We start from the raw sequence: 27010 nt of genomic DNA, 5'->3' as shown, positions 1-27010 counted from the left end.
TGTAGTTTTTCTAGTAGGTAGCAAGAATTTTGCAGGTAAGCAAAAATAGAGCTTTGACCTGCTTTCAAAGATCTCACAAGTTTGCAAGTTCTATTGGAATAAAAACTATGAATGAAAGGACACTATGAAAAGGAATAGTAAAGGGAGACCTATATTACAATAGGGATCAGAGGACCGCTGACATCTGAACTGTGTTTTGAAGGATAATATAGATGTATAAATAAAGCGGAAAGGATATTAAAGACAACAATAATATAAGGCTAAAAAGAGCATGGTACATTTGCGAAAATGGAAGGTGGATGGTGTGGCTAAAGTCTAAGAAGCAAGGAGAGTGGAAAAAAGAGGTGTCACAGAGAGGTGTGGAGGTATGTTATACCACACAAGAACTAATAAACTAAGCTAAGACTTTTGTCTTGGTCCCAGGAGCAAATAAAAGCTAAGTAAATCAATTTGTGTAGGATAGTAATAGAACATATAAGAAATTAAACTGCCAGAAAGATTTGGGAGTAACAAGGAGAAAGGCAGAAAGCCTAAAATAAAACAGATACTTGTTTCTCCAAGGTACCTCATCTAAGGGTAAGAAGCTCTAAGAGTAACAAGATTATAAAATTTACAATACACATTAGGCAAGCATTCTGAGGGAATCTTGTGCCAAACTTCCAGAGGTTACTCAATCTCATAAAAAGTTAGACATATATATTAAAAAAAAAAAAATCAATGAATAAAAGCAACATCATCTGATGAGTGGTTTGCATAAGCAGGGCACAATACAAAGCCTCTCTAGGTTTTAGTAACTCTCAATAATGATTATATGCAGAGTACATCACGCAAAATGCCAAGCTGGATGAATCACAAGCTGGAATCAAGATTGCCAGAAGAAATATCAACAGCCTCAGATATGCAGATGATAAAACTGTAAAGGCAGAAAGTGAGGAGGAACTAAAGAGCCTCTGGATTAGGGTTAAAGAGAGTGAAAAAAGTGCTTAAAACTCAACACTCAAATAACTAAGATCATGGCATCCGGTCCTATCACATCATGGTAAATAGAAGGGGAAAAAGTTGAAGCAGTGACAGTTTTTATTTTCTTGGGCTCCAAAATCACTGCAGATGGTGACTGCACCCATGAAATTAAAAGTTGTTTGCTGTTTGGAAGGAAAGTTACGACAAATCTAGATAGCATAATAAAAAGCAGAGACATCAAAGACAAAGGTCTATATAGACAAAGCTATGGTTTTTCCAGTAGTCATGTAGGGATGTGAGCTGGACCACAAAGAAGGCTGAGTTCCGAAGAATTGATGCTTTTGAATTGTGGTGTGGGAGAAGATTCCTGAGATTCCCTTTTACTGTAGAGAGATCAAACCAGCCAATCTTAATGGAAATCAACCCTGAATAATTATTGGAAGGACTGAAGCTGAAGCTCCAATACTTTGGCTACTTCATGTGAAGAGCAAGCTCACTGGAAAAGACACTGATGCCCGGAAAAGATTGAAAGCAAAAGGAGAAGGGTGCGGCAGAGGATGAGATGGTTAGGTAGCATCACAGACTCAATAGACACAAATCTGGGCAAACTCCAGGACATAGTGGAGGACTGAGGAGCCTGGTATGTTGCAGTGAATGAAGTCGCAAAGAGTTGAAGACGACTTAGTAACTGAACAATAACAAAAACAATGATTTCAGATACAGATCACCACAGAAGAAAACTACTGTGGTTTGGAAACAGTTTTGAATCCAGAGAAATATATCATAAAGGTTCTCATTTTTCTCCCAAATATGCTGTTTAATGATTTCAAGAGGTATAAAAAGAAAGGGAGGGAGGGAAGGCAGACAGATAGCCAGGAAGGCCCGACTGGTCTTCAGTGTTACAAATGAGTTCAATCCCTAATGTTTTTAACAATTTCCAATTTAAAAAGGAAAAATATACTCATTGGACACTGAAATAAATAACTGTTAAAAAATAAACTTACCATGCTTTGTACTAGTGGCTAATACTTTGTAGGGAGTCAACTTCAAATCCAGATTTTCTTTTCGTAGTAGCTTAAGATCAAAAGTCATATTAAACAAATGAAAAAATGTTATGAAATAGTTTTGTAGTAAGTATTATAGCAGTTTAATACATCTCTTTATCTTGTTTTAAATCACTGTCAGTTTTCACTGATAGAGGGTTCCCCCTAAGGATTTATGCAGTCCTTACTGGTTATGAAGTATTTTAGAACTCCAAATAAGGACATGAAGACAAATATGTTTCTTTAAAATCCATGGACAGAAACAGGATTTAAGAAAGAAGATTTAATTGACTAAGAGGAAGAAAATTACTAAATCCAACACTGAAAGAACTGTGAAAAAGTTTTTATAAAAAGGAACAAGTGCAATTTAATTTTATACTCATCTTAAGAGCCATCTGCAGTAATACAATAACAACTCCATTTGTTTAAGATCAAGTGGAGATTGTTCAGCTCTCCAGGATTGTACCTGAATGTTATATAATTGTAGGTACATGTAATTCTGTATCCATGCATAGCGTATCCACTAATCCACTGATTTCTGAAATGAAAACATGTTCCCTACCAACATAAGGTTATGCTCACCTTGTCCATGAGTGAAATGATTTGGAGAATAAGTTGATCTTGGCGTAAATCATCCCCATGCTTAAATATAACTGGATATTTGCCTCCGTCTTCAGTCTTAAAGAATAACTGTGCAGGCATAAGAGCACTCTGGAAATAAAAATATTATTTTCAAATTATATAAGATGGAAATGCGGAGAAACTTATAATAATCCAAAGAAAAGAAATGAGTCTGATAAAGCAAATAATAACATTAATTTCTATAGACCATGAGAAATAATAGCATAAAAAGTATCAGATAAATGGATGAACAGATGTGTGACAAAAAAGTACAGTAAAATGTTACTAACAGAAGTAGTGAGTATATAGTTGTTTACTGTGAAAGCCTTTCAACTTTGCTGTATGTTTGAAAACTTCACTATAAAATGTTAGGGGAAAGGCATCAAAAATCCTTCAAAGAATATAAGTTTAGAAACTACAACCTTTAGTGAATTAAAACTTCAAATAGTTGTAGTATCCTTTGATCACCCGAGGGTAAATATATTTTATCCCTGTACCCTAACTCACAAATGCTCAGGAAAACAACTGGAAGCAAAATTCCTAAAGATAAATGATAAGCAAGATGTTCTTTGTTATAACTTCCCTACTCCGATTTGGATCTGATTTTGAAATTTAGAGTACATCTGAAATCTAGTGTAAACATATGACAATCTAAAGATAACTAGGCACTAATCCCAGTACCTTAAGGGGCTCACTCCCCATGGAGACCTAGCTTTTGTTCTTAAACCAGAGTCTAACAAAATACTGTTTAAAAATACTGAAAACTAAGTGTATGTACAAGCATTCTGGATAACTTTCTAAAATATCCAATCTATCACTTTCACTGGACTCTTAAACTCATGACCCCCAAATGGTTAAGAATTATAATCCTAGAGTTATGCAGTAAATGCCCTAGAACCATTAGTCCTAAACTCCAATTCAGAATTTTCAAGAATGTCCACTTATTTAATAAAGGCTAGAAGAAAAAATTCAGAATTGAACATTAGGATTAAAAAGATATCCCATGATATCTTATTGACCATCTATACTTTGTATTATGACACAATTATAAAATTATTTAAGGGAAAAAATGGATCCAGAATCTACCTAACAATGGTGACAGATTCTCATACGGCACTCTTATTCCGGCTCTATGTCTTAAATATTCTTTTTCATCCTGTTTGCTAAAAAATGATAAAACATTTTGAAACATGTATAATATCATATAAGAAACGAATCACCAGTCCAGGTTTGATGCATGATACAGGATGCTTGGGGCTGGTGCACTGAGATGACCCAGAGGGATGGTATGGGGATGGAGGTGGGAGGGGGGTTCAGGATGGGGAACACGTGTACACCCGTGGCGGATTCATGTTGATGTATGGCAAAACCAATACAATATTGTAAAGTAATTAGCCTCCAATTAAAATAAATAACGGAGAAGGCACTGGCAACCCACTCCAGTACTCTTGCCTGGAAACTCCAATGGACGGAGGAGCCTGGTGGGCTGCAGTCCATGGGGTCACTAAGAGTCGGACACGACTGAGCGACTTCACTTTCACTTTTCACTTTCATGCACTGGAGAAGGAAATGGCAACCCACTCCAGTGTTCTTGCCTGGAGAATCCCAGGGATGGGGGAGCCTGGTGGGCGCCCGTCTATGGGGTCGCACAGAGTCGGACACGACTGATGTGACTTAGCAGTAGCAGCAAAATAAATAAATTTAAATTTAAAAGAATGATAAAACACTGTTCTTGGTTAGTCCTAAGGGAATGAGAATATTAGAAGCAGATCTTATTTGGGAGTTCAGGAAATGGCAACGCACTCCAGTGTTCCTGCCTGGACAATCCCAGGGACGGGGGAGCCTGGTGGGCTACTGTCTATGGGGTCACACAGAGTCGGACACGACTGAAGTGACTCAGCAGCAGCAGCAGCAGCATGAACTAAGAAATACTTGTATTCTCTCTCCTATAACCAGCATTTTTTAATTTGCAGGTTTATAACTCAATGAGTCTTAAAACCAACTAAACAGGTTGCAAACAACATTTAAAAACTGATGCAATAGAATAATTTTTAGAAGAATAAATACTATCAGTCATAACATGCAGTAAGGTTAAAGTACTGCTTTTTGAAACATATTGCAGTTGTGCATGCTGGGCTGCCATAGGCTGCCTTTCAAATCACACCCTTAAAAAAAAATCTGAACTATTTCTTATTGTAATCATACCCTTTTTACAATACATTCAAAGGAGAGATCTATGAGGCCTTTCTTATCCAATTGAAAGTAATATTCCAATGCAACTTCCCCCTTTTCCAACCCTAGAATCAGACAACCTACGACATCACGTCTCAATGAAGCTTCACAAGGAATGATCTCAGCCCTTTGGTCTGCTTAGAAAAGGCAGCTGCCTCCAGTCCTTTCTAACTATCCAAGCAGTGGCCAGCCAAAAGAAAGCCAGGCACATGCTGTTATGGACTAAAGAGAATTACCACTTAAAAAGATGAGAAAATATTTAAGTCATAGGAACAGATACCAAATTGAAAAATTTTATAAAAGGGTAACTGGAATTCTTATCTAACCACAGGAACTTATAAAGTAAATGCCTAAGTATGCAATTCAATTTATTTTTTTAAGCTTACATGGGAAAAGACAGGTGTGGCTCTGATTAATAAATAGTTCAAAGAATTAAATATTAAAAAACCCAGTGATATAAAAATACTTCATACATTTCACATAAAAATGTCCACAGGTATTACAAAAAGATCTTAAAACACACTGATAAATAAAAGGCATTTTTTCCCCAAAGGTAGAGTCTGTGAGTCAGCTTTAAAGAATCAGCTCCAGTCATAGATATCAAAGATCCACCACAATTACCTTAAACAATGTAGCTGTTTCTGGAATTATTCCTCTAATTTTCACCTGAGGTTCTAAAGGCAGTGGAATAAGTTCCACATCAGACAGGTTCATCTTTTCATTGTCTCCAAGCAATGCCTGTAGTCTCTCATTCTAGGAGAACAAGTTATAAAGTACTAATTAGGTTAAGATGGAAAAGTGGCTTTTAAAACATATGGTAAGGATGTAAAAGACCGACAACATTAACTTTAAAATATTTGCAAAGCACCATAAAAGTCTACGTGAACTAACATAACATAAAGGAGTTAGTATGTGTGAGAGAAAAGCACTTATAATCCACCTGACAAAAACAGCAGCATGCTTTGTGAGGCACGATCCCCTGACCTATGAAATGCTGGACTCTCAGAGGTCAGGGAATATGCTTCGCTTGCTGCAACTGAATCAGGGATATTCTCAGGCTGAACTTAAAGATATAATTTCTGCTTTAAAAGGACTTGTGAAGTCACAAAGAGACTAATTTCATTTGAAGCTTAATTTCACATGACCAGATATTAAGCAAGAATTTCATTAGCTGTTTCACTGCGTATTTTGGGTTTAAAAAGTAAACTCAATTTACTTGGAGGAACTTGGACCCTATATTTTACTATTCATTGATTCTGTCTGATGAAACTTTTACTAAGATATCAGGTTCAGTTCAGTCGTGTCTGACTCTGTGACCCTGTGGACTGCAGCATGCCAGGCTTCCATATCCATTACCAACTCCCAGAGCTTGCTCAAACTCTTATAATCATTTGTTTATTTTCTTTAGCTCACATACATACTGCATTAAGCCAAAATTTCAGAAACTGAGCAGTTCAAGTCAGGATGAAACACTTTTCTCACTTAGCAACATTTATAATGTTTAGACCAAGCCCACCTATTCAATTTCAAAAGGACAATCTATTTCCTTGGAAAGCTGTGAGAGAGAGAGAGAGAGAGAGATTGAGAGAGAGAGAGAGTGTGTGTGTGTGTGTGTGCGCGCATGCACACGTGCATGCTTAGTCTGTCCAATTCTTTGCAATCCCATGGATTGTAGCCCACCAGGCTCCTCTGTCCAGGGAACCCACATTCCTTGCATCTCCTGCATTAGCAGGCAGATTCTTTACGACTTGCGCCATTTGAGAAACCTTGTGAGTCTAGCATTCTTTAAATAGGTAAGCTTGTTTTCAAGGGGAGAAAACTTGACCAAATACATTGCACTTCTTTCTATTTCTCAAACATGTCATACATGCTCCCACATCAGGGCCTTCGTGCTTGCGGTTCCTCTTGCTGAAACAATCTTCTCTAGATATTCACATGGTGTGCTCCCCGACTTGCTTCAGGTTTTTGTTCAAATGTCAACTCTTAGTGAGGCCTTCATGATCATTCCATTGAGAAATGAAACACTGCCTTAATACTTGAAACTGGCACTACCTATTCCCCTTTCCTGCTTTATTTTCCTCAACAGCATAAGACACTATATAGCATATAATATATTTTACTTATTTTGTTAACCTTTTCCTCCAACAGGAATGTAAGCTCCTTACATTATAAAGGTAGGGATTTTTATAGTCACCACTGTATCCCAGACTCTAAAAAGAGTGCTTGGCACACAACAGGCATGCAATATATTTTTATAAAATATATATTATAACCTAAAGAATTATGAAGTAAAAGAGAATACTTAATATTTAAAATGAAAGCTTTGTTTTTAAATGTGGAATTAATGTATTTTTATTAGAACTCAAACATCTAGATTCAAAGACTTGAATCAAGAGAATTTTTCCTAAATGACATCAGCAAAGGAAAGAAGGTAGCAACAATATTAGTAGCTGTTTTACTATCTGAAACCTAACTCATGGATTCCCTTGCGACACATTTACCACTGTTGGACTCACCAAGACAAGTCTCTCCCAACTTCATTATGAGGGATGGAAAAGCATTACATATGATTTTAAATTATTAACTGTAGCCAATTCATTATTCCTGGTAATAACGCAAATAATGGTGGTGGAGCATTCTCTTGGCCTTGCACTTAAATGTGGGGGCTTGTTTCTAGTAAAACTATGTAAATAAAAACCAAGTTTGCCTTTTCTTATCATCATGAAAAAATGTCTGAAAAGAGTTTTAGCCATAACACTACATGTGGGACTGTCTGATTTAAAACACAGGCAAAACAATATGTGTTCTGCAGTATGTGGCAAATACAAAATGTATTTTAGGGACTGTAAGTGGTATCTCCAGGAAGCAGTCATCTTCCAGACTACCAAAATCTGAGGTGCAGCTAGAGGTTCATGCATGTGGTGAACAGAAGAGTCACATGAGAACAACTGTGGTTTAAACATACGCCCCAAACTGACAGTCACAAGAACAGGCATGCTTGCGCTGTGAGCACTGGGATCACACTGCTTCTCACACGGGCACCTCTGGGGAGAAGGGCTCCAGGAGGAATGGCAGTAGGAATTTAACCAGGATTTTTAATTCTTCTCAAAAACAAAGAAAATGCCAACTCAATAAAAACGTGTTTCTCTTCAGTCTATTTTCTCCTCCCTGACCTTATTAACACTATTATAATGTTAACATTATTCCTCGCATACATCTCTGCTGGACTAGATCCCCTGCTTTAAATTTCTGACTCAATTTTTCACCTTTTCCTCTCTGCTTTCTTCTTACAATTCTGAGGAACAACAGCAAAATGTGTTCCGGTGTTTTACAAAGGTCACTAAGAAAGATTTTCCAATTATGGGATTAGGTAAAGAGAAGATATCAAGTTGAGTCCTTCATATCATTTGGGCAACTGTTCAGGAAAAATAGCATTTGATGAACAGACGCTAATCTGTTTTCATCAGGTAGAAACCTGACCCCACTGACAGCAAGATCAATGTACTGGTTATGAGAACAGATTGCCAGTTATTGTCACCAGTTCTGCAACCTTGGGTGAATCACTCTGGATCCTCTTTTTCTCAGAAGAATTCCCATCTAAATAACCTCTAGAGGTTCTTTCCATGCCAAATAAACTGCATTCTAAGATGCTAAGATTCTAAAATGAGAGCCAGGAAACACTGTAGATAAAAATATGGACTCAGAATGTCTGGGTACAAACCCCAACTCCAACAATTACTACCTGGGGACATCTTGCAACTTACTTAACTTCCCATTACCTACTTTTCCTCATGACTGGGATAATAATAACACCTCAATCAATGTATATAAACTCATAAAATAGGATCCAGTACAAAATCAGTACAGGATCTAACCACTCCTATTACTATAACAGGCACACTTCATTTAATTGCACTTCCCTTTGTTGCACTTCACAGGTATTGCATTTTTTACAAATTGAAGGTCTACGGTGCCAATTTTTCAACAGCACTTGCTCACTTTGTGTCTCTATGTCACATTTTGCTAATTTTTGCAATATTCCAAACTTTCTATTATTATACTTCTTAAGATGATCTGTGATCAGTGATCTTTGATATTATTGCAACTGATTTGGGGCATCATAAACCAAGCCCATATAAAACGCAGAACCTAATCAATAAAATGTTACTAGTGTTTTGACTACCCCACTGACCAGCCGTCCTTCTTCTTTCTTCTTCTGCTATTCCCTGAGACACAAAAATGTTGAAATTAGGCCAACTTACAACCCCTACAATGGCCTCTATGTGTCTAAGTGAAAGGAAGAGTCACATGCCTCTCACTTTAAATCAAAAGTTAGAGATAATTAAGCTAGTGAGGAACGCATGATGAAAGCCAAGACAGGCAAAAGCTAGGCTTCTTGTGCCAAACAGACAGCCAAACCGTGAACACAAAGGAAAAATTCTTGAAGGATATTATGGAACACAGAAATGATAAGAAAGCAAAACAAGCTTATTGCTGATACAGACACAGTTTTAGTGGTCTTGATAGAAGATCAAACAGGGCACAACATTCCCTTAGGCCAAAGCTTAATTCAGAGCAAGGCCCTAAGTCTCTTCAAGGCTGTGAAGGCTGAAAGAGGTGAGAGAACTGCAGAAGAAAAATTTGAAGCTAGCAGAGGTTGGCTCATGAGGTTTAAGGAAAGAAGTCATCTCCACAGCATGAAAATGCAAGATGAAGCAGCAAGTGCAGATGTAGAAGATGCAGCAAGGTTATCCAGAGAATCTGGCAAAAATAATTAACAAAAGTTGCTACTACACTAAACAACAGATTTTTCACTGCAGATGACACAGCCTTTTATTGGAAGAAGATGTCATCTAGGACTTTCATAGCTCAAAAGGAGAAGTCAATGCCTGGCTTCAAAGCTTCAAAGGGCAGGCTGATGCTCTGGTTAGGGGTTGAAGTTGAAGCCAACACTTATCTACCATTTCAAAAATCCTAAGGCCCTTAAGAGTTATGCTAAATCAACTGCTTGCTCTTAAATTAAGAACAAAGCCTGCATGGTAACACATCTGTTTACAATATGGTTTCCTGAATATTTTAAGCCCACTGTTGAGATCTACTGGTCACATAAGAGTTCTGGTGAAGATGTACAGTGAGATTAATGTTGTTAATCTGCCTGCAATGCAGGAGACCCAGGTTTGATTGCTCGGTCAGGAAGATCTGCTAGAAAAGGAAATGGCAACCCATTTCAGTATTCTTGCCTGGAAAATCCCATGGACAGAGAAGACTGGCAGGCTACAATCCATGGGATCACAAAGAGTCGGATATGACTTAGTGACTAAACCACCACCTCTAAGCATAAACAGAAAGCAAAGCCAGAAGGTTTACCTTTTTCTTACGATTTCCACTTTCACGCTGCACTGCCTTCATTAGGTGCACCAGCCGATCTACAAAAGTCTGTTGTGCAGCCAGCAGAGAACGCATAACTCGGACAGACTTATCACCCTGAAGGAATTCAAAGGAAAGAAAAGTTAATTCTATATAGCATAATGATCAGAGTTTCTTCAATAGCATGGGTGACCTTTATTTATTATTTAATAACTACAAACTTCAACACAAAGTAATACTGAAAAAAAAGAATTATCTTGATTCAGAGATAATGAGAAGCCTGCTATCTTAAACACCATCAACTCTTCTACAGTTGAAAATATATTTGAGTCGTCAGTGAATACTAATCTATCAAAAATTGCACGTTTTTTTCCCACATGCAACTGTGTGACAAAACAGACGCTTATAATTTCTTCAAAAATGTTCTGGGCATATAGTAGAAACAATACTATCTTCAAGCAACAAATTAAATCCTTAAAAAAAAGTTCTCAAATAGCAATATAATATGCTAGCTTAGTAAAATAAAAGCCATAAAAACCAATGCTATGAAGTCTTATGTAGTAATTCTCAGTTCATAAAATATTATAAAATAACATTTTCTCATTTAATTTCTCCAATTACACTGAAAGAAGCAGCTTGGCAATTATATATCTTTATTTAAAAGACTGAAATTTAATCTCAAAGAGACCAAAATTTCCTCAGAGGATGACAAAGGCTATAAGTGACAGAACTGAGATTAGAAGAGAGGACCAACTGCTTATTTTCCAAACAGTTTATATATAGCAAATCTATGGGCTCTGAGAACTATAAAAAAGTTTAGTCAAAGAGTTCAATAAGATGTGATTTAAATTTCAAGACAATTTAAATGGAACATGAAACAGCAGATAAATATGCTATGAAGCAAATGTTTCTACAGCAAATCAGGTAATGTGACAGTTTTTTTTCATGGCCCATGCACCCTCTGCTGGCTGAACTGAGACATTGCCTTAACAATCACAAGAACACCAGGTAAAAAAGGCCTACAGATCTCTAGAAAATGTGTCCATGTAAAGTATCTGCAATATGACCACTGCCAGATTTATGTAAATGTACCTAGTCTTAAAAATAAAAATAGAAAACAGAGAGTGAAACAAAAGAGCAGAGATTTGGGTTTTTTTTGGTTCCATCAACAGGTCTGTTTCATTAACTTAGGGGTAAACAAACTTTCTATAAAGGGCCAAGGATTAACTACTTTAGGTGTTGCTGACTACAGAGTTTCCATTCTGGCTATTTACTCCTATTGTAGTCAAAGTGGTCACAAACAATATGAAAGCAAATGAGCATAACTATGTGCCAATACAGTATTACTTATGAACACTGACTTGTGAATTTGACATAATTTTTATGTGTTGCAAAGTATTACTCTTCTTGTGACTTTTCCCAATTATTTAAAAATAAAAAGCAATGTTTAGCTCATCAGATCAGATCAGATCAGTCGCTCAGTCGTGTCCATAGACCATACCAAAACAGGTAATGGGCCAGATAGGGCCCATGGACTGTATATGCCAATCCATACATTGAATGATTACCTTCAACAATGCTTGGCTGAACCGTCTCATGACATTCAAGTACATTTCATGGGTCTTTGGATCTCTCTGCTGAGTATCTTGATCTTCACATTCCACTATCACATACCTTAAAAACAGGTTAAGTCATTCATATAAGTGTGAAACAAAACACAGATTCATTTTATTTATGCCTTTCCATTAAAAGATTAATTCACATTTGCAAAAATAATGAGTAATGTAACATTTTATTATCACTCTTTTAAAATCTGAAAATTAAGGGAACAACACACAAAACCTTCTATAAAAGATAAATTAGTAAAAGGATGCCTTAATTTGCAAAATATCCTAGATTTTCTAAAAATTTTGGGATCAAAATGAGCATTTTCTCCTAATTCTTTATGAGGTACATAGAACATTAACATCTTCAGAAATCATATAAGCTCACAAATCTACCAAGTAACTCATGAACAAAAATATTTTAAAAATGTATGTAATATTTTTGGTATTACCTAAGGCTCTCTTATTCTGGGGGAAAAAAAACAAAACAAAACTCTGAAGCTTTTCTCATTAACATAAGTCTGAAAGATAAATTTATTAATTTTCCCTTTCCCACCCAATTTCTTCATTTCTTGAAATTCCATATAAAATCTTCAATGTTTCCATCATAAAACTGTGATTTTAGAGAGCTAAAAAAATTTAAATATAAATATATTCTTAAACCTACACTACTTATACAATTCATACAATTATATGAACAATGACCTGGATGAGATTTTAGAGGTTGTCTAATCCAGTGTTTTCAGTTGCTATTACTGGAACAAGCCATACTGACGTGCATTTTATATCACTGCTTGTTGCACAGAGCCCACGTGTGCATGCAGACGCGTAACGCAGAAAAAAGTTCACAAAGCAATATTCTATGAATAATGTGTTAATATTTGTTATTGTTCTATTTCATTTTTCGTTAAATAACGCAAGATTGTGAGCTAGATTGTGAGCCTTAAAATTTATTTCAAATGGATCATGATGTACAGTTTGAAACTTGCTTGTTTTAAGAATTGATGCTTTTGAACTGTGGTGTTGGCGAAGACTCGTGAGAGTCCCTTGGACTGCAAGGATATCCAAGCAGTCCATTCTGAAGGAGATCAGCCCTGGCATTTCTTTGGAAGGAATGATGCTAAAGCTGAAACTCCAGTACTTTGGCCACCTCATGCGAAGAGTTGACTCATTGGAAAAGACTCTGATGCTGGGAGGAATTGGGGGCAGGAGGAGAAGGGGACAACAGAGGATGAGATAGCTGGATGGCATCACTGACTCGATGGATGTGAGTCTGGGTGAACTCCAGGAGCTGGTGATGGACAGGGAGGCCTGGCGTGCTGTAACTCATGGGGTCGCAAAGAGTCGGACACGACTGAGCGACTGAACTGAACTGAAAACTTAGAGGTGGTTGTATCTTGCCCATGGTGATGCAATTAGTTGAATGAAGAGTTGAAATCAGAATCCGGGATTCTGGGCTCCAAGGCCAGAATTCTTTCTCGTAATCTTACTCTCTCACACTGTTTGACCTTTTAAAAACCATATGAAACTTCTTAACCTCCTTAACTGATAGTACTTCATAAATCTCAAATCACAGGGCTTACTATTTTCCTTTACACTATGTCCAGAAAGAAATATTCAACCACCTAGAAGGTAAGCTTCATGAGAACAGAGAGTTTATCTGTCTTGTTTGCACTATACAGTTAGCACTTCCATTCCTGGACATAATACTTGAGGTGGTCTGCTTTTACATTCATCTACCCTAGTTTCAAGCAGTAGATCCCCTTTTCAAGAAACTGCTTATCATTTATAACTGAACATGTGTAAAACTGAAGCTATCACACTAAATGAATGATTTTTCTATCTCAATTTAAGGCATTATCAACATTTCTGTCATTTGGGCTACAGTTTGGATCACCTCAATACAAGAAAAAAAAGAAAAATGTGAGGTTGTAACCAAACCAGTGAACACAGGTTCTACCTAAAACTATTACTGGCACTTTGTGTTTAATTTGGGGCCTGCAGATCTAGAGCCAAGCCTAGGCCACATTCGCCCATTTCAAACACCTGTAATTGTTCTGCACTACTAGCCAGCCCTGTCTGGAATCAATCAGCAGATACCTTTTACCCAGCTTCTCTAACTCTAAAACAAACACCTTATTGATCAATATAATCATCCTAAAGTTTTCTCCTTTAAACTACCTTCATCATGCCCCACTGATATTAACAAAAACACCAATGGGTCCCTCTATTTAAAAACAACTCTCTGTGGCCCTAAGTTTCTGGTTCAACCTCCAGTGTCTCCAGTTAATGCATTCACACTCTAGTCAGCTCGACTCCCCTACCCCACTTTGTGCTTTTGCTCATGTTATAGTACTGTCCTGAAATACCTTCCCGCCTCCACCCTTCCTGATTCTACCCACACTTCAAACACAGGGATACTCCATCGCTTCCCGGAACTCTTAAACACTAAAAACTTCTTTCTTCTCTAACGTCTCAGAACAGGTACGACCTCTCACAACAACTTCTGCTGATAATGTTACCTGGCTCATCACTGTTTCACAACTTACTCCCTAGCTCCCTTCAGAAGTTATAAAGAACCTGATGCCAGATTCTGTATCTTAAAAAATACTTAGTGGCCCCTGACATATGCAATATAATCTTATACACAGAAATATTTTAAAGGCTGATAAAAGTTAAGTGCCTTCTCCTACTGACTTCCCAGTGCCATGCTGTACCATAGTAATAGGTGATCTGGAAGTCCTCAGAGCTGCATAACCTAGAATTTTCTGTAAAGCAGTACGAAAAACTAAACCATGAAACTACATTTACTTTATGTTCCTGACAATAGTTCAAAACCAAAAATTCAAGAAAGCATTCTTAAATCTTGAACAAAGAAAACCACAGGATTCATATGTGTCCTTCTATAGCCACAGGACACATACGAATTTAAAATAAAATTAAAAAAAACCAATAACTCTTTAAAGTCTTTACCATCTCCATCACCTTAGTATGTAAGTAGCAAAGTCTCAGTATGGAATAGTAAGGTCTTTACTACCTCCATCACCTTGAGAGTCCCTTGGAAAGCAAGAAGGAGATCAAATCAGTCAATCTTAAAGGAAGTCAACCCTGAATACTCCTTGGAAGGACTGAAGTGGAAGCTGAAGCTCCAATACTTTGGCCATCTGATGTGAACAGCTGACTCACTGGAAAAAACCCTGATGCTGGGAAAGACTGAAGGCAGAAGGAGAAGAGGGTGACAGAGGATGAAATGGATGGATGGAATCACCAGTTCACCGGATGTGAACTTGGGCAAATTCTAAGAGATGATGAGGAACAGAGAAGCCAGGCATGCTACAGTCCTGGGGGTTGTGAGGAGTTGGACCCTACCTGGTGACTGAACAACGACAATAATCCTTTAAAGTCTTTACTATCTCTGTCATGTTAGTATATTCATTGTCTTTTCCTGTATTTACACAGCAACTCCTTTCTAAACGAGCAATACAGATGCCCATGATATACAGGCTCCATTGCTTTGTTCAGGTCCCCTTGACTACCAAGTAAACACAATGGCTACAGCCATGTGATAAAGGTCACATAACAAACAGCTCTCAAAATCACTCAAGCCAAAGTTCTGATACAAAGGGCAAGTCCATCTAAAATAAAAATGACTGTCATCTCCAAAATGAAGGATAAACTTAGATTAAGACAAGAAGACCAAGATTTGAGTCACTTCTGAACTCTGTTCACAGCAATAAGAAGATTCTACCAAGCACTCATGTACTTCTGCTTTTGAACTGTGGTGTTGGAGAAGACCTTTGAGGGTCCCTTGGACTGCAAGGAGATCCAACCAGTCCATCCTAAAGGAGATCAGTCCTGGGTGTTCTTTGGAAGGACTGATGTTGAAGCTAAAACTCCAATACTTTGGCCACCTCATGTGAAGAGTTGAATCACTGGAAAAGATCCTAATGCTGGGAAGGATTGGGGGCAGGAGAAGAAGGGGATGACAGAGGATGAGATGGCTGGCATCACCAACTCAATGGATGTGAGTCTGAGTAAACTCCGGGAATTGGTGATGGACAGGGAAGCCTGGCGTGCTGCGATTCACGGGGTCGCAGAGGGTCGGACACGACTGAGCGACTGAACTGAACTGAACTGAACTTCCTTAAAACCTGTCCTTTTCAAGTAGAAATGCAGACAAAATTATGTGGGGTACCCATTGTATGATGACAGCAGTGGGCTACCTATTTTCCTGACAATCTCATTTTGTGAGGTAAATAAACTTTATTACCTTGAAAGGTCTTAAAAGTTACAGAAAAACATGTCAAAGCAGCCAAAGTTTATTTTTAATTTCAACATACTGGAATAGCTATAGAAAAAAAAAAGTGGAACAATTTATAGATCCTGATGTTCAACATTTAACAGATTAGAAGCTATTACTTCTCTCTGTGGTTTAAAAGGTTGACATCATTTATTTTAAAAGGATTGTCTGTATTATTATAGGCCCCTAAGGATTCAACTATAGCAGGAATCCTGTTTAAATCAACAAAAAGGGAACAGATGAACAAGGAAATTCAAAATGTTCAAAATGAAATAGCACAATCAACTGAAATTTATATTTTAATACATTTGTTAGGGTAAGCTTAGACTGAGAAGCATATAAACTATTACATGTGATTAATATTTTATACTACTCTGTCCAGGTTCAACAGAAAAGAATGATTATTTTAAGTCAACTACTTGAAATTATTTCCTTATTTTCATGCCACAACCACAAAAGTCGTATCTACCAAAGTCAGAAGTCCACATCAATAGCTCTTTCACCCCTTGAGTATTTCTGAATATGTAATATGTGGACTGTAAATATGGGAAAAACAATTACTCCTCAGAGAATGAATAGACATAGCACATGCTATTGCATCAGTGAATCAGAAATACAGTGGGAGAACACAAATCAAATCTAAGTTTGATGGAACATTTATAAGACTGGGAGCTAGGGCTTCACTTTGTTTATTATCTGTAGAGAAAACAAAGTACTCTTTCTGAGTAGAAACTGTTGCCTCACTGGAAACTGTTCACCTAACAGATTTCCTACTGTTTAGCTGCATTCAGAATGGTGTGAAAACTCTTCCTACTTGAAATAAGACAGCAAAGATTTTATCACAACTAATTTCAAATTTTACAGTGAAATCTAGTCTACACTCAAATCTAAAGAATACATAATTTTAAACAGCACATAATCTGTGTATGTACAAACAGCTCCTATAAATGACTAATCTACACTGCAAGTAATGAGCCAGAGAAACTTTCCATGAATATTACAAAGAAATAAATATAGCTATAAAGGAATTCTTAGTAAAACATTTAAAAATATATAAAACTTTGATTTTTAAATACCTACGAGGCTTAAAAGTACTTACTCAAAACCTTGGCACTGTGCCCTACACATTTTAATTTACTCTAAATTATTTACCTAAATTTTTACGAGGAAATATTTTTCCTTAACACCAATTAATAGACATACACTTAAGAATTCAAACTGCAATATGGAGAACTTTAGGAAGCAAGAAGCTGCATTAAAAGGAAACAGTAGTGATTTGGTAATATAATAATTTCTAAGCAAACCTTTCAAAGTCAAAATGGTGATTAACAACTAGCCAAAACATTCTGTGGATGTATTTTCACGGACATACTGAAAGTTACTGTGAGGGAAATGTAGTTTTATGAATATTAATTAAATTGCTAAAGAAAAGCATGGAATTATTTTTCTTCCCATTACAAAGACCCAAACAGAAAAACACAGTTAAACATAGTAAACTGAGCAGTAAGATTAAATCCCGGATCTTTTCTACAGTTAAAAAAATATCAAGTTTGTCGGGAAGTTTAAAAAAAATGTTCTCTCAAATGTACAGAGGCTTCAAGTAGAGCTTACCCACTGGCTCTGCCTTTTGTTTGCTAAAAACTGGATATGGTTCTCTTGTCTAGTGTTTAATCCTAGTGCTTTCTTTAACTGAACCAAAAACAAAGTATTTCTCCTGTGGCTTAAGCTACTTGTTCTCTACACTTTAAAATTCTATGACAAAAGGGAGCCATGCTTCATATTAAGTGTGTCTCAGTAAGTCAGTTAACCTTTCTATACCTTAGTTCCTCTTTCTTTCTTCAACTCATTCAGGAAACGTGTTCTCACGTAAAATAGAGATACTTACATTTGCCCTATTTAACTTCACATGAACAAACGAGAAAAGGTCACTGAGAGCACTCTGTAAGTGGCAAAATTTGAAATCAATGATCTAATCCCAGCTCAAGTTTTAGCAAGTTCAGCTACATCATGCCTCTGCCTCAGTTTCCTCATCTATAAGATAAGTAACTTCAAATTCTACTTTAGCATGATTGCAGTATTTTAGTAAATAATGTGAAAATACTGAATTACAGTAAAGTATCATACTTACACTATTTAAATAGCATAAAAGGCAAACAGACATAAAACTGAAAAAAATCAGTTAACTTACCCAGTTTTATCTTAGATCCTAGAAAGTTAGTGAAAGGAAGAAAATGTGTGATGCTAACAAGCATTTTCATGAGCATAATTGCAAAGAAATACAGCTAGATATAAATACTGTATAGGTTTTTGGATGATTGCTCATACTTTAAACTACATTTTTGTTTAGTTTGGGAAAAAATAGTCCTAAACAGTGATTATAAAATAAAAAATTATTTCACATACCAGTATAAATAATTAGCCAGTGTTGAGTTTTTGCAGGCTCTTGATATCAAGAAGGTACACAGATCTTGCTGAAAGAATTAAAAGAAATGTATTTATATATTACCATCTGCTATTCACGAGGGGGAAATAAGAGAGTCTACATTTGCCTATCAGTTTTCACCGACATATCTATGCCACATATCAGATTTTTATGCATCTATCTATCCCTCCATCCCACCTATCTAATATTTATTCTAGACCAGGCAATATGTGAGAGAGGTTAAGGACACCACAGTTTGCAGAGTTCCTGGTTCTACTGGAAGCTTAACATTTAGTGGAGGAGAGGGGCATTAAAGGAAGTCATAAAAATAATTTGGACTGCGAGGTCAGAGACTGCAATGAGGATGTGATGTTTAGTCACGACCAGCATGATGGTATGGACCAAGGCCCTGAATCTCACTGTTCAAAGAACTTTTAAAAGGCCCAATGTAGCTAACATACAGTGAACACTCAAGTAAAGGAGGCTGAAAAGGGAAGCAAAGACCAAATTGTCACACTACTGAGTATGGATTTTATTTGCAAAGCAATCAATACTCAACAAAAGATCTAAAGCAGGAAAGTGAGGTGATCTGCTTTACATCTTCTGAAAAGGACTCTATTTGCTCTGAGAAGTACAGACCTGAGATCAGTCAGCATGCTATTACAGTAGTCTAGAAGACTGAATGGTGACAGAGAGGCAATAGGTTATTACAATATTTTGCAAGTATAATTGATAGGACTTGCTGATGGAGAGGATGTATGAAACAAAAAAGAACTGACAGCAACCCCTAAATTTATGGATTTAGTAAATGGATTGATTTGTTACGTCACAGAAATTCCAAGTGAGGCAAGAGTGTTGGGGGAGAGTTGTATTTTGAAATATTAAGTTTGAAATGCCTGTCAGATATACAACAGAAATCAAGTAGATATCTGGATATATGAATCTAAAACTCAGGAGAGAGAAATGTGCCAGCAATGAGTACCCTGAGGAACAGTAAGATGTCAAGCAACAAGAACGTACTGACAAAGGAAACCAAGAAGGAACGGCTAGAGAGGTGAAGAGGAAAACAGGGGATGTATGGTATCACTTAAACCATGAGAAGAGTCAGCTTTTCAAGAAGGGAGTCATTTATTTTCCTGAATAATGCTGCGAGAAATTTAAATACACACAACCACAAACACTGAAGCCATTTACTATTTTATTTTAGCAAAGTAAGTTTTAATATAATGATGGGAAACAAAGGCCCTGAATGATGTGAATTAAACACTAAAAAGAAAGGAAGGAGAGTCAAGATGGACAAACAACTCCTCTGAGATACTTGATTATGAAGAGAACAAAGAAAATTAGGTACTGTTGTGAAGGATGTGGTATCAGGGAAGAATTTTTCTTGTTTGTTTTTTTTTTTTTTTTTCCATATCTGAATTTTTAAAATGAGAGATACTAACATATCTGAATATTTCTGCCAGGAAAAGAAGAGAGCATATCTTTCAAGGGAGCTATATTCTTCATTGTTAAGAAAACAGAAGTAAAGAATGGGAAGAGATTCACATCTGTAAATCTAGTGATGGTAAATGGGAACCATTTTTATTTAATGACTCCTATTTATTTCCATTAAAAATGAGGCAGAATTGTGATCTAGAAACTGGGAGGCAGGGCATAAAGAACAGGGCTGAAAAGGTATGAAAGAGTCACTGTAGAGCAGGGAGAGCAACCATCTAGAGAAATGTAGGAAGTCAGCCAGTGTTGAGTGCCCACCTGGTGTTTGCGGTCATGAATGTATGGTGATATCAACACACTAGGCTATGGGGTTTCTCTCAAAGTATTAAGGCATAGACAAATTAGGTAATTAATTAGCCTTATCAGGGGTTAAGACTGTGCCAAGGGAACTGAAGAATGATTAAAATGATGAGTTGAGATAAAAGCTGTACTCAGAGCAAAGCAAATATTGAAGGGTACTGATAAACAAAGAAAAAGGTAGAGATCAATGCATTTAGATGTTTCAGGGCAGTAGTACAAAAAAGTGGTCCTTATTCCCTCTGCTTAAAGTGCTCATCCCCCAGGTCACCACATGGTTGTTTCCTCACCTGCTTCATCTTTACAGAAGATGTCACTTTTCCTGGGAGGCCTTCCCTGAACAGCCTTTTCAAAATTTCAATCACCTAACCCCACCGCAACATTCTCTATCATTCTATTCTGATTTTTCTTCTACTCTTTTATGGCATATAAATATTATTGACTATCATCAGCCCAAACACTAGAATGAATTCCATGAAGTGAAAAGATTTTGACTGTTTTCTTCTCTGCTGTATCAACCCTGCTGCTGCTAAGTCGCCTCAGTTGTGTCTGACTCTGTGCGACCCCAGAGACGGCAGCCCACCAGGCTCCCCCGTCCCTGGGATTCTCCAGGCAAGAACACTGGAGTGGGTTGCCATTTCCTTCTCCAATGCATGAAAGTGAAAAGTGAAAGTGAAGTCGCTCAGTCGTGTCCGACTCTTAGCGACCCCATGGACTGCAGCCCACCAGGCTCCTCCGTCCATGTATCAACCCTAGCACCTACAACAGTTTCTGGTACACAGAACTCAAATAAACACATGTGAATGAACTGCTTACTGAATCAGTCAATCAGTCCCTTTTGAAAGAGAAAAATAAACTGGAGCTAAATGGTTCCTTAAAGAACTCCTTTAAGGATTCTATGATCCAGTAATATAAAATTATTTTTTCAATATTTTCTGATATATCAAGAGGTAGGCAGAGACAAGCATACTCTAATTAACAGTTAATAGTGAAAACAAATGTCACTCAGTTAACAACATTAACGCCTAAAATGTGACTACAAGAAATGATATTGAATATATACATTTAAAACAAAACAAACCTCTTTCCGATATCAAGCATGTATTACTTATTTTCAGCATCAGGGATATGAAAGGTTCTTCTCAAATTAGAAGCCACAGGGATAAAAAACAACAATACATACTAGATGAACTTCAGCAAATGTACTCCCAAATACAATTTTCAGAATACCACTAGCCATATAGACCTGTTTTACCTCAAAAAAATTTTACCTCTGCTTAGGTAAAAGAACTTTAGAGCAGCTTAGTTTATTTCCCTAGTATCAAAGTCATACATTTCTACACGGTAATTACAAACACCAACAACTACAGTAATGTTCATAAATGTGTTAACAATAAATATTCTGAGTTTCCTTAATAAAATATTTAGGTCCACTTTATTTTTACATTGTATTTCAATCCATTTATATTAACATGTCCAAAGGTACCAATAAAATGCCTTGAACTGAATTGATGGCACTTTCTGCTGAAAGGAAAAGTTATAAACATGTATCATAAACCAAATTATTTCATAAAGTTCTAATTATTCATCAAAATCAATATTTTCAAGACCAACATAAAATGTTTACTTGGTAGGATCCCTCCTACAGGAAACATGAAAAGCTCTGTACTCACCTCCAGATTTTCACCATCTGAACTTTCTTTCGTTTTAGATGCAGAAGGAGGGGAAGACACTGGAGGAAGAGGGCTGGTTATAATTTGGGAGCTGAAAAAATAATACACTGATATGTAAAATCCTCTTTCTGTAAGAGAAGATACATATGTTCAGCACAGTTCACCACAAGTGAGTCTGGATAAAGTACCATCTCCTAAAGTGTGTTCTGGGTAGCACTGAGTCACATTAGATTCTGGAAAAGAGGCTCCATAGTCAAAGAATATGGGTGATTCATCTTTGAGATGTATGTGCAAGTTTGCATACATTAAAGTTTCTGATAAATACTACAGTGTTTTTAAAAAGTACATTTTACTTTAAGCCAGTATTTTCCAAATATATTTGGCCACAAGACAACTCCTATCTCCTTTTCATCTTTTAAAAAGCATACAAATTGGTGACCAGCAGATATTATAGTTTATAGTTTACATCCTGTCATAAAATCTTAAATAGAGTTCTAATAAAACACTCTAAGTGGCAAAAGTAAGATGAAGTTAAGTAAACATGCCTAGAGACTGAAGCCCTCTAAAGTACAGTGGAAGAAAATGTAAGGGATCTCCTCTCTTAAAAACAGGAAAACATAAAGGAGTCTATATAAGAAAAAAATGTTTTCCCCTCACTGTTTCTCAGTTCCCTTCTAAGTGAATAGCAGCAGATTAAAAAAAAAAAAAAAAAGCATTATCATCAACAAAAATTCAGAAATATAATCTTGAACTCATGTGATAATCGAAATAACTGTACTAATCCAGATAATCTGAATTCTAGACCTCATTTGTAATTAACAAATCTCATGATTTCTTCACAAAACAATTTTATACCCACTAAGTCTAGAATTTCTCATACAAATGTTTCTATTTATCTCAAATTTTAAGATTTTATGAAAAGAAAAATGGCAAAGTAGAAAGAACAAGGGCTTTGGAGTCAACTCTACCTAATTTGCAACACAGAAGACTTTGGGAATTTACTTCTTAAGTCCTTCATGTCTAAATTAGGGATATGAACACCTACCTCAGAGGATTACTAATAACAAGTTTAATGTATGTGGGCCATCTCCTGGTGTCTGCTACAGAGGTGGGAGTTCTTAACTGTTATTACTGTTAATAGCCTACTTTCAATTCAATTAACAGGTTGCTTTAACTACTAAAGAGGTGAAAAGCAGTTAATAAAAAATACAACTTTACAATAAAAATGTCTGAGTCCACTAATATGCCTCATCTTTCATTTTCTTTTTGCATGAACAGCAATGACATCCAACACTTACCAAGCACCATGTGTCAGACACTTTTCTAAATGCTTTATGTGTGTCATTTAATCTTTCAGCAGTCCTTAAAGATCAGTTACTATTGCTGTATCCCCATTTTTAACATGAGAAACTAGGGCCAGGGACACAGAGAGAATATTTAACTTGCAGAAGTTTACACAGCTAGCAAGTGGTAGAGTTAAGATTTTAACGCAGGCATTCTGACTCTATAGCTTGCTTTTAAAACACTGCCCTATAATACAGTAGTTTGTGTTCTGGAGCACACATGCCATGTTCACTGGTAGAACTTCAAACTTATTACCAACCAGGGCTTGGTACATCTGGGAAAAAAGAAAAGAAGACAGTCTGAAAAGGTAGAAAACTATCAGATTTGAAAATAAGTCCTCCCTGGATATCCATACCTATCTATTTCTGCAGAATTTATTCCAGAATTTGACACACTCTCTGACACTGAACCCTGACTATCCTTCTTGGTAGGTTCTAATCCATTCTTTATGTCATCAAAGTTTTCATATTTGAGAGCTTGGACCAGCTGTAATAGGTACATCAATAAATCCTGGAAAACAAACAAAAAATAAGCCAATATTAGAAAAATGCAAATGATTACATACAAGTTATGGGTATTCCTAAATATCAAGATAAACAATTTAATCTACCACTTATCAGTTGTGTTACCTTGGGCAGGTCCCAAGGTTTCTGAACTTCTTGGTGCCTCAATGGATCCTCTTCTTTAAAATGGCCATAATCATATAAACCTTAGAGACTGAGTTGTGAGGATTAAATCGGTTAACAGGAAAAAAGTCACAGAATAGTTCCTGGCACAGAGTAAGTGACCAGTAAACATCTTGTTTAAAATGGTACCCCACTGACATGTATACACTGCTATACTTAAAACAGATACCCAATAAGGACCTGTACAGCACAGGGAACTCTGCTCAATATTCTGTAATAATCTAAATGGGAAAAGAATTTGAAAAAGAATACATACATGTATATATTTAACTGAATCACTTTGTTGTACACCTGAAACTAACACAACACTGTTAATCAGCCATGCTCTATTAGAAAATAAAAATAAAAAATAAAAAGTATCCCAAAAGCACAGAAAAAAAAAAATAAAAACTAAGAAAAATGATTGGAATGGTTCATATAAAGCTGAGAAATTAACAAAAGATCCTTTTTACAGCAATGGCATTTTAGGTCTAAGATTACATGTGAAACTCCAAACTATTAAGTTTTCAAAGTGTTTCTATTTCATAATGTTTCCTGGTTGGAATTTTTTTAAAATATTATATTGCTTTTTTTCCCTTTAAGAGAATTTAGAGGTAAGTGAATTTAGAGAATTTGAGTTGCTTCTTAAATGGAAACTACAATGAAGTAGATATTTTAACATTCAGTTAAAGGAAATGTTTATTTTCCTTCCAACTACCAAAACTGGCTTGAAGAAAACAAATTTCTAAATCTAAATTTCTCCTACTTCTTCTGATAAACAGTGAGATAATTCATACCAAAAAAAAAAGCATCAGGAAAGTTGTTTTTACCTTTCTGAGTTTTCCCTTAATGCTAAGAATGGAAATATTTTCCATCATACTCTATAAATGTACTTCTTAGCCCTTCCCAATGACTATTAAGAAAACGCCAAAAGTTTTGCTTTCAAAAATAATTACAAATTGAAGAAACTCACAAAACTCAAAAGAAAATTGACAGCATCTATTATCTTCCAGTTCTAATTGCCACTCAGGCAGTTAAAATTCAATTATGTAGTATTAAGACATTGTGATTACCAGTTTAATTTTAGTCAACTTTCCTTAAGCCCAGAAACCAGGTTAAATCCCTGGCTAAATATTTATATTTATACTTCAGGTATAAACAAATCTTTCCTTCTGTATTTTGTTAACAACTACTGCATTTGTGTGAGTGAAAGTTGCTCAGTCGTATCCAACTCTTTGCGACCCCATGGACTATACAATCCATGGAATTCTCCAGAGGAGGCCAGAATACTAAAGTAGGTAGCCATTCCCTTCTCCAGGGGATCTTCACCCAGGGGATCCCTGGGTTCGACCCAGGGATCGAACCCAGGTCTCCCACATTGCAGGCAGATTCTTTACCAGCTGAGCCACCAGGGAAGCCCAGTATTTGCAATTAATTGCTTATTTACTCTTTGTCATTTCCACCATTTTAAAAATTTCATGAACATGACTACTTCCCAACATGCTATTTTCCCTTATTTAATACCAAAATATATTCTTTTCATCTTTTTTCTTATACTGACATAGTCAACCTTTTTTACAGTTGCCCAAATACTGACAAAAAGCAATACATGTGATTTTACCATTATATATGATTCTTTTCACAAGAGACTAAATGAAAGGTTAATTGGCTGAGGAGTAGTGTTAGTTGCTTCAGTTCAGTTCAGTCGCTCAGTCGTGTCTGACTCTTTGCGACCCCATGAATCGCAGCACACCAGGCCTCCCTGTCCAACACCAACTCCTGGAGTTCACCCAGACTCACGTCCATCGAGTCAGTGATGCCATCCAGCCATCTCATCCTCTGTCATCCCCTTCTCCTCCTGCCCCCAATCCCTCTCAGCATCAGAGTCTTTTCCAATGAGTCAACTCTTCGCATGAGGTGGCCAAAGGTCTGGAGTTTCAGCTTTAGCATCATTCCTTCCAAAGAAATCCCAGGGCTGATCTCCTTCAGAATGGACTGGTTGGATCTCCTTGCAGTCCAAGGGACTCTCAAGAGTCTTCTCCAACACCACACTTCAAAAGCATCAATTCTTCGGTGCTCAGCCTTCTTCACAGTCCAACTCTCACATCCATACATGACTACTGGAAAAACCATAGCCTTGACTAGACGAACCTTTGTTGGCAAAGTAATGTCTCTGCTTTTCAATATGCTATCTAGGTTGGTCATAACTTTCCTTCCAAGGAGGAAGCGTCTTTTAATTTCATGGCTGCAGTCACCATCTGCAGTGATTTTGGAGCCCAAAAAAATAAAGTCTGACACTGTTTTCACTGTTTCCGCATCTATTTCCCAAGAAGTGATGGGACCGGATGCCATGATCTTCGTTTTCTGAATGTTGAGCTTTAAGCCAACTTTTTCACTCTCCTCTTTCACTTTCATCAAGAGGCTTTTTAGTTCCTCTTCACTTTCTGCCGTAAGGGTGGTGTCATCTGCATATCTGAGGTTATTGATATTTCTCCCGGCAATCTTGATTCCAGCTTGTGTTTCTTCCAGCCCAGAGTTTCTCATGATGTACTCTGCATTTAAGTTAAATAAGCAGGGTGACAATATACAGCCTTGATGTACTCCTTTTCCTATTTGGAACCAGTCTGTTGTTCCATGTCCAGTTCTAACTGTTGCTTCCTGACCTGCATATAGATTTCTCAAAAGGCAGATCAGGTGGTCTGGTATTCCCATCTCTTTCAGAATTTTCCACAGTTTATTGTGATCCACACAGTCAAAGGCTTTGGCATAGTCAATAAAGCAGAAATAGATGTTTTTCTGGAACTCTCTTGCTTTTTCCATGATCCAGCGGATGTTGGCAATTTGATCTCTGGTTCCTCTGCCTTTTCTAAAACCAGCTTGAACATCAGGACGTTCACGGTTCACATATTGCTGAAGCTTGGTTTGGAGAATTTTGAGCATTACTTTACCAGCGTGTGAGACGAGTGCAATTGTGCGGTAGTTTGA

At 36.7% G+C, this 27010-nt stretch overlaps 1 protein-coding gene across 4 annotated transcripts in view; it reads right to left on the bottom strand.

Annotated features, from left to right (window-relative positions):
- The window catches only part of PIK3C3 (phosphatidylinositol 3-kinase catalytic subunit type 3), a 167027-nt gene that overhangs the window by 58313 nt on the left and 81704 nt on the right, over window positions 1-27010 (bottom strand). For all 4 annotated transcript variants that reach the window (XM_006056957.4, XM_044934742.2, XM_044934741.2 and 1 more), the window contains 8 exons: window positions 23716-23870; window positions 22017-22107; window positions 18531-18598; window positions 11792-11897; window positions 10224-10340; window positions 5478-5609; window positions 2586-2714; window positions 1965-2034 (listed from right to left, as the gene is read on the bottom strand). In XM_006056957.4, the coding sequence (XP_006057019.1) occupies window positions 1965-2034; window positions 2586-2714; window positions 5478-5609; window positions 10224-10340; window positions 11792-11897; window positions 18531-18598; window positions 22017-22107; window positions 23716-23870 (868 nt within the window). The remainder of the gene's footprint in view (window positions 1-1964; window positions 2035-2585; window positions 2715-5477; window positions 5610-10223; window positions 10341-11791; window positions 11898-18530; window positions 18599-22016; window positions 22108-23715; window positions 23871-27010) is intronic.

Source organism: Bubalus bubalis, chromosome 22 (genome assembly GCF_019923935.1).
Source record: "Bubalus bubalis isolate 160015118507 breed Murrah chromosome 22, NDDB_SH_1, whole genome shotgun sequence".
Lineage (NCBI taxonomy): Eukaryota > Metazoa > Chordata > Mammalia > Artiodactyla > Bovidae > Bubalus > Bubalus bubalis.
The sequence above is the reverse complement of the archived record's forward strand: the minus strand, read 5'-3'. Positions and strand labels throughout refer to the sequence as shown.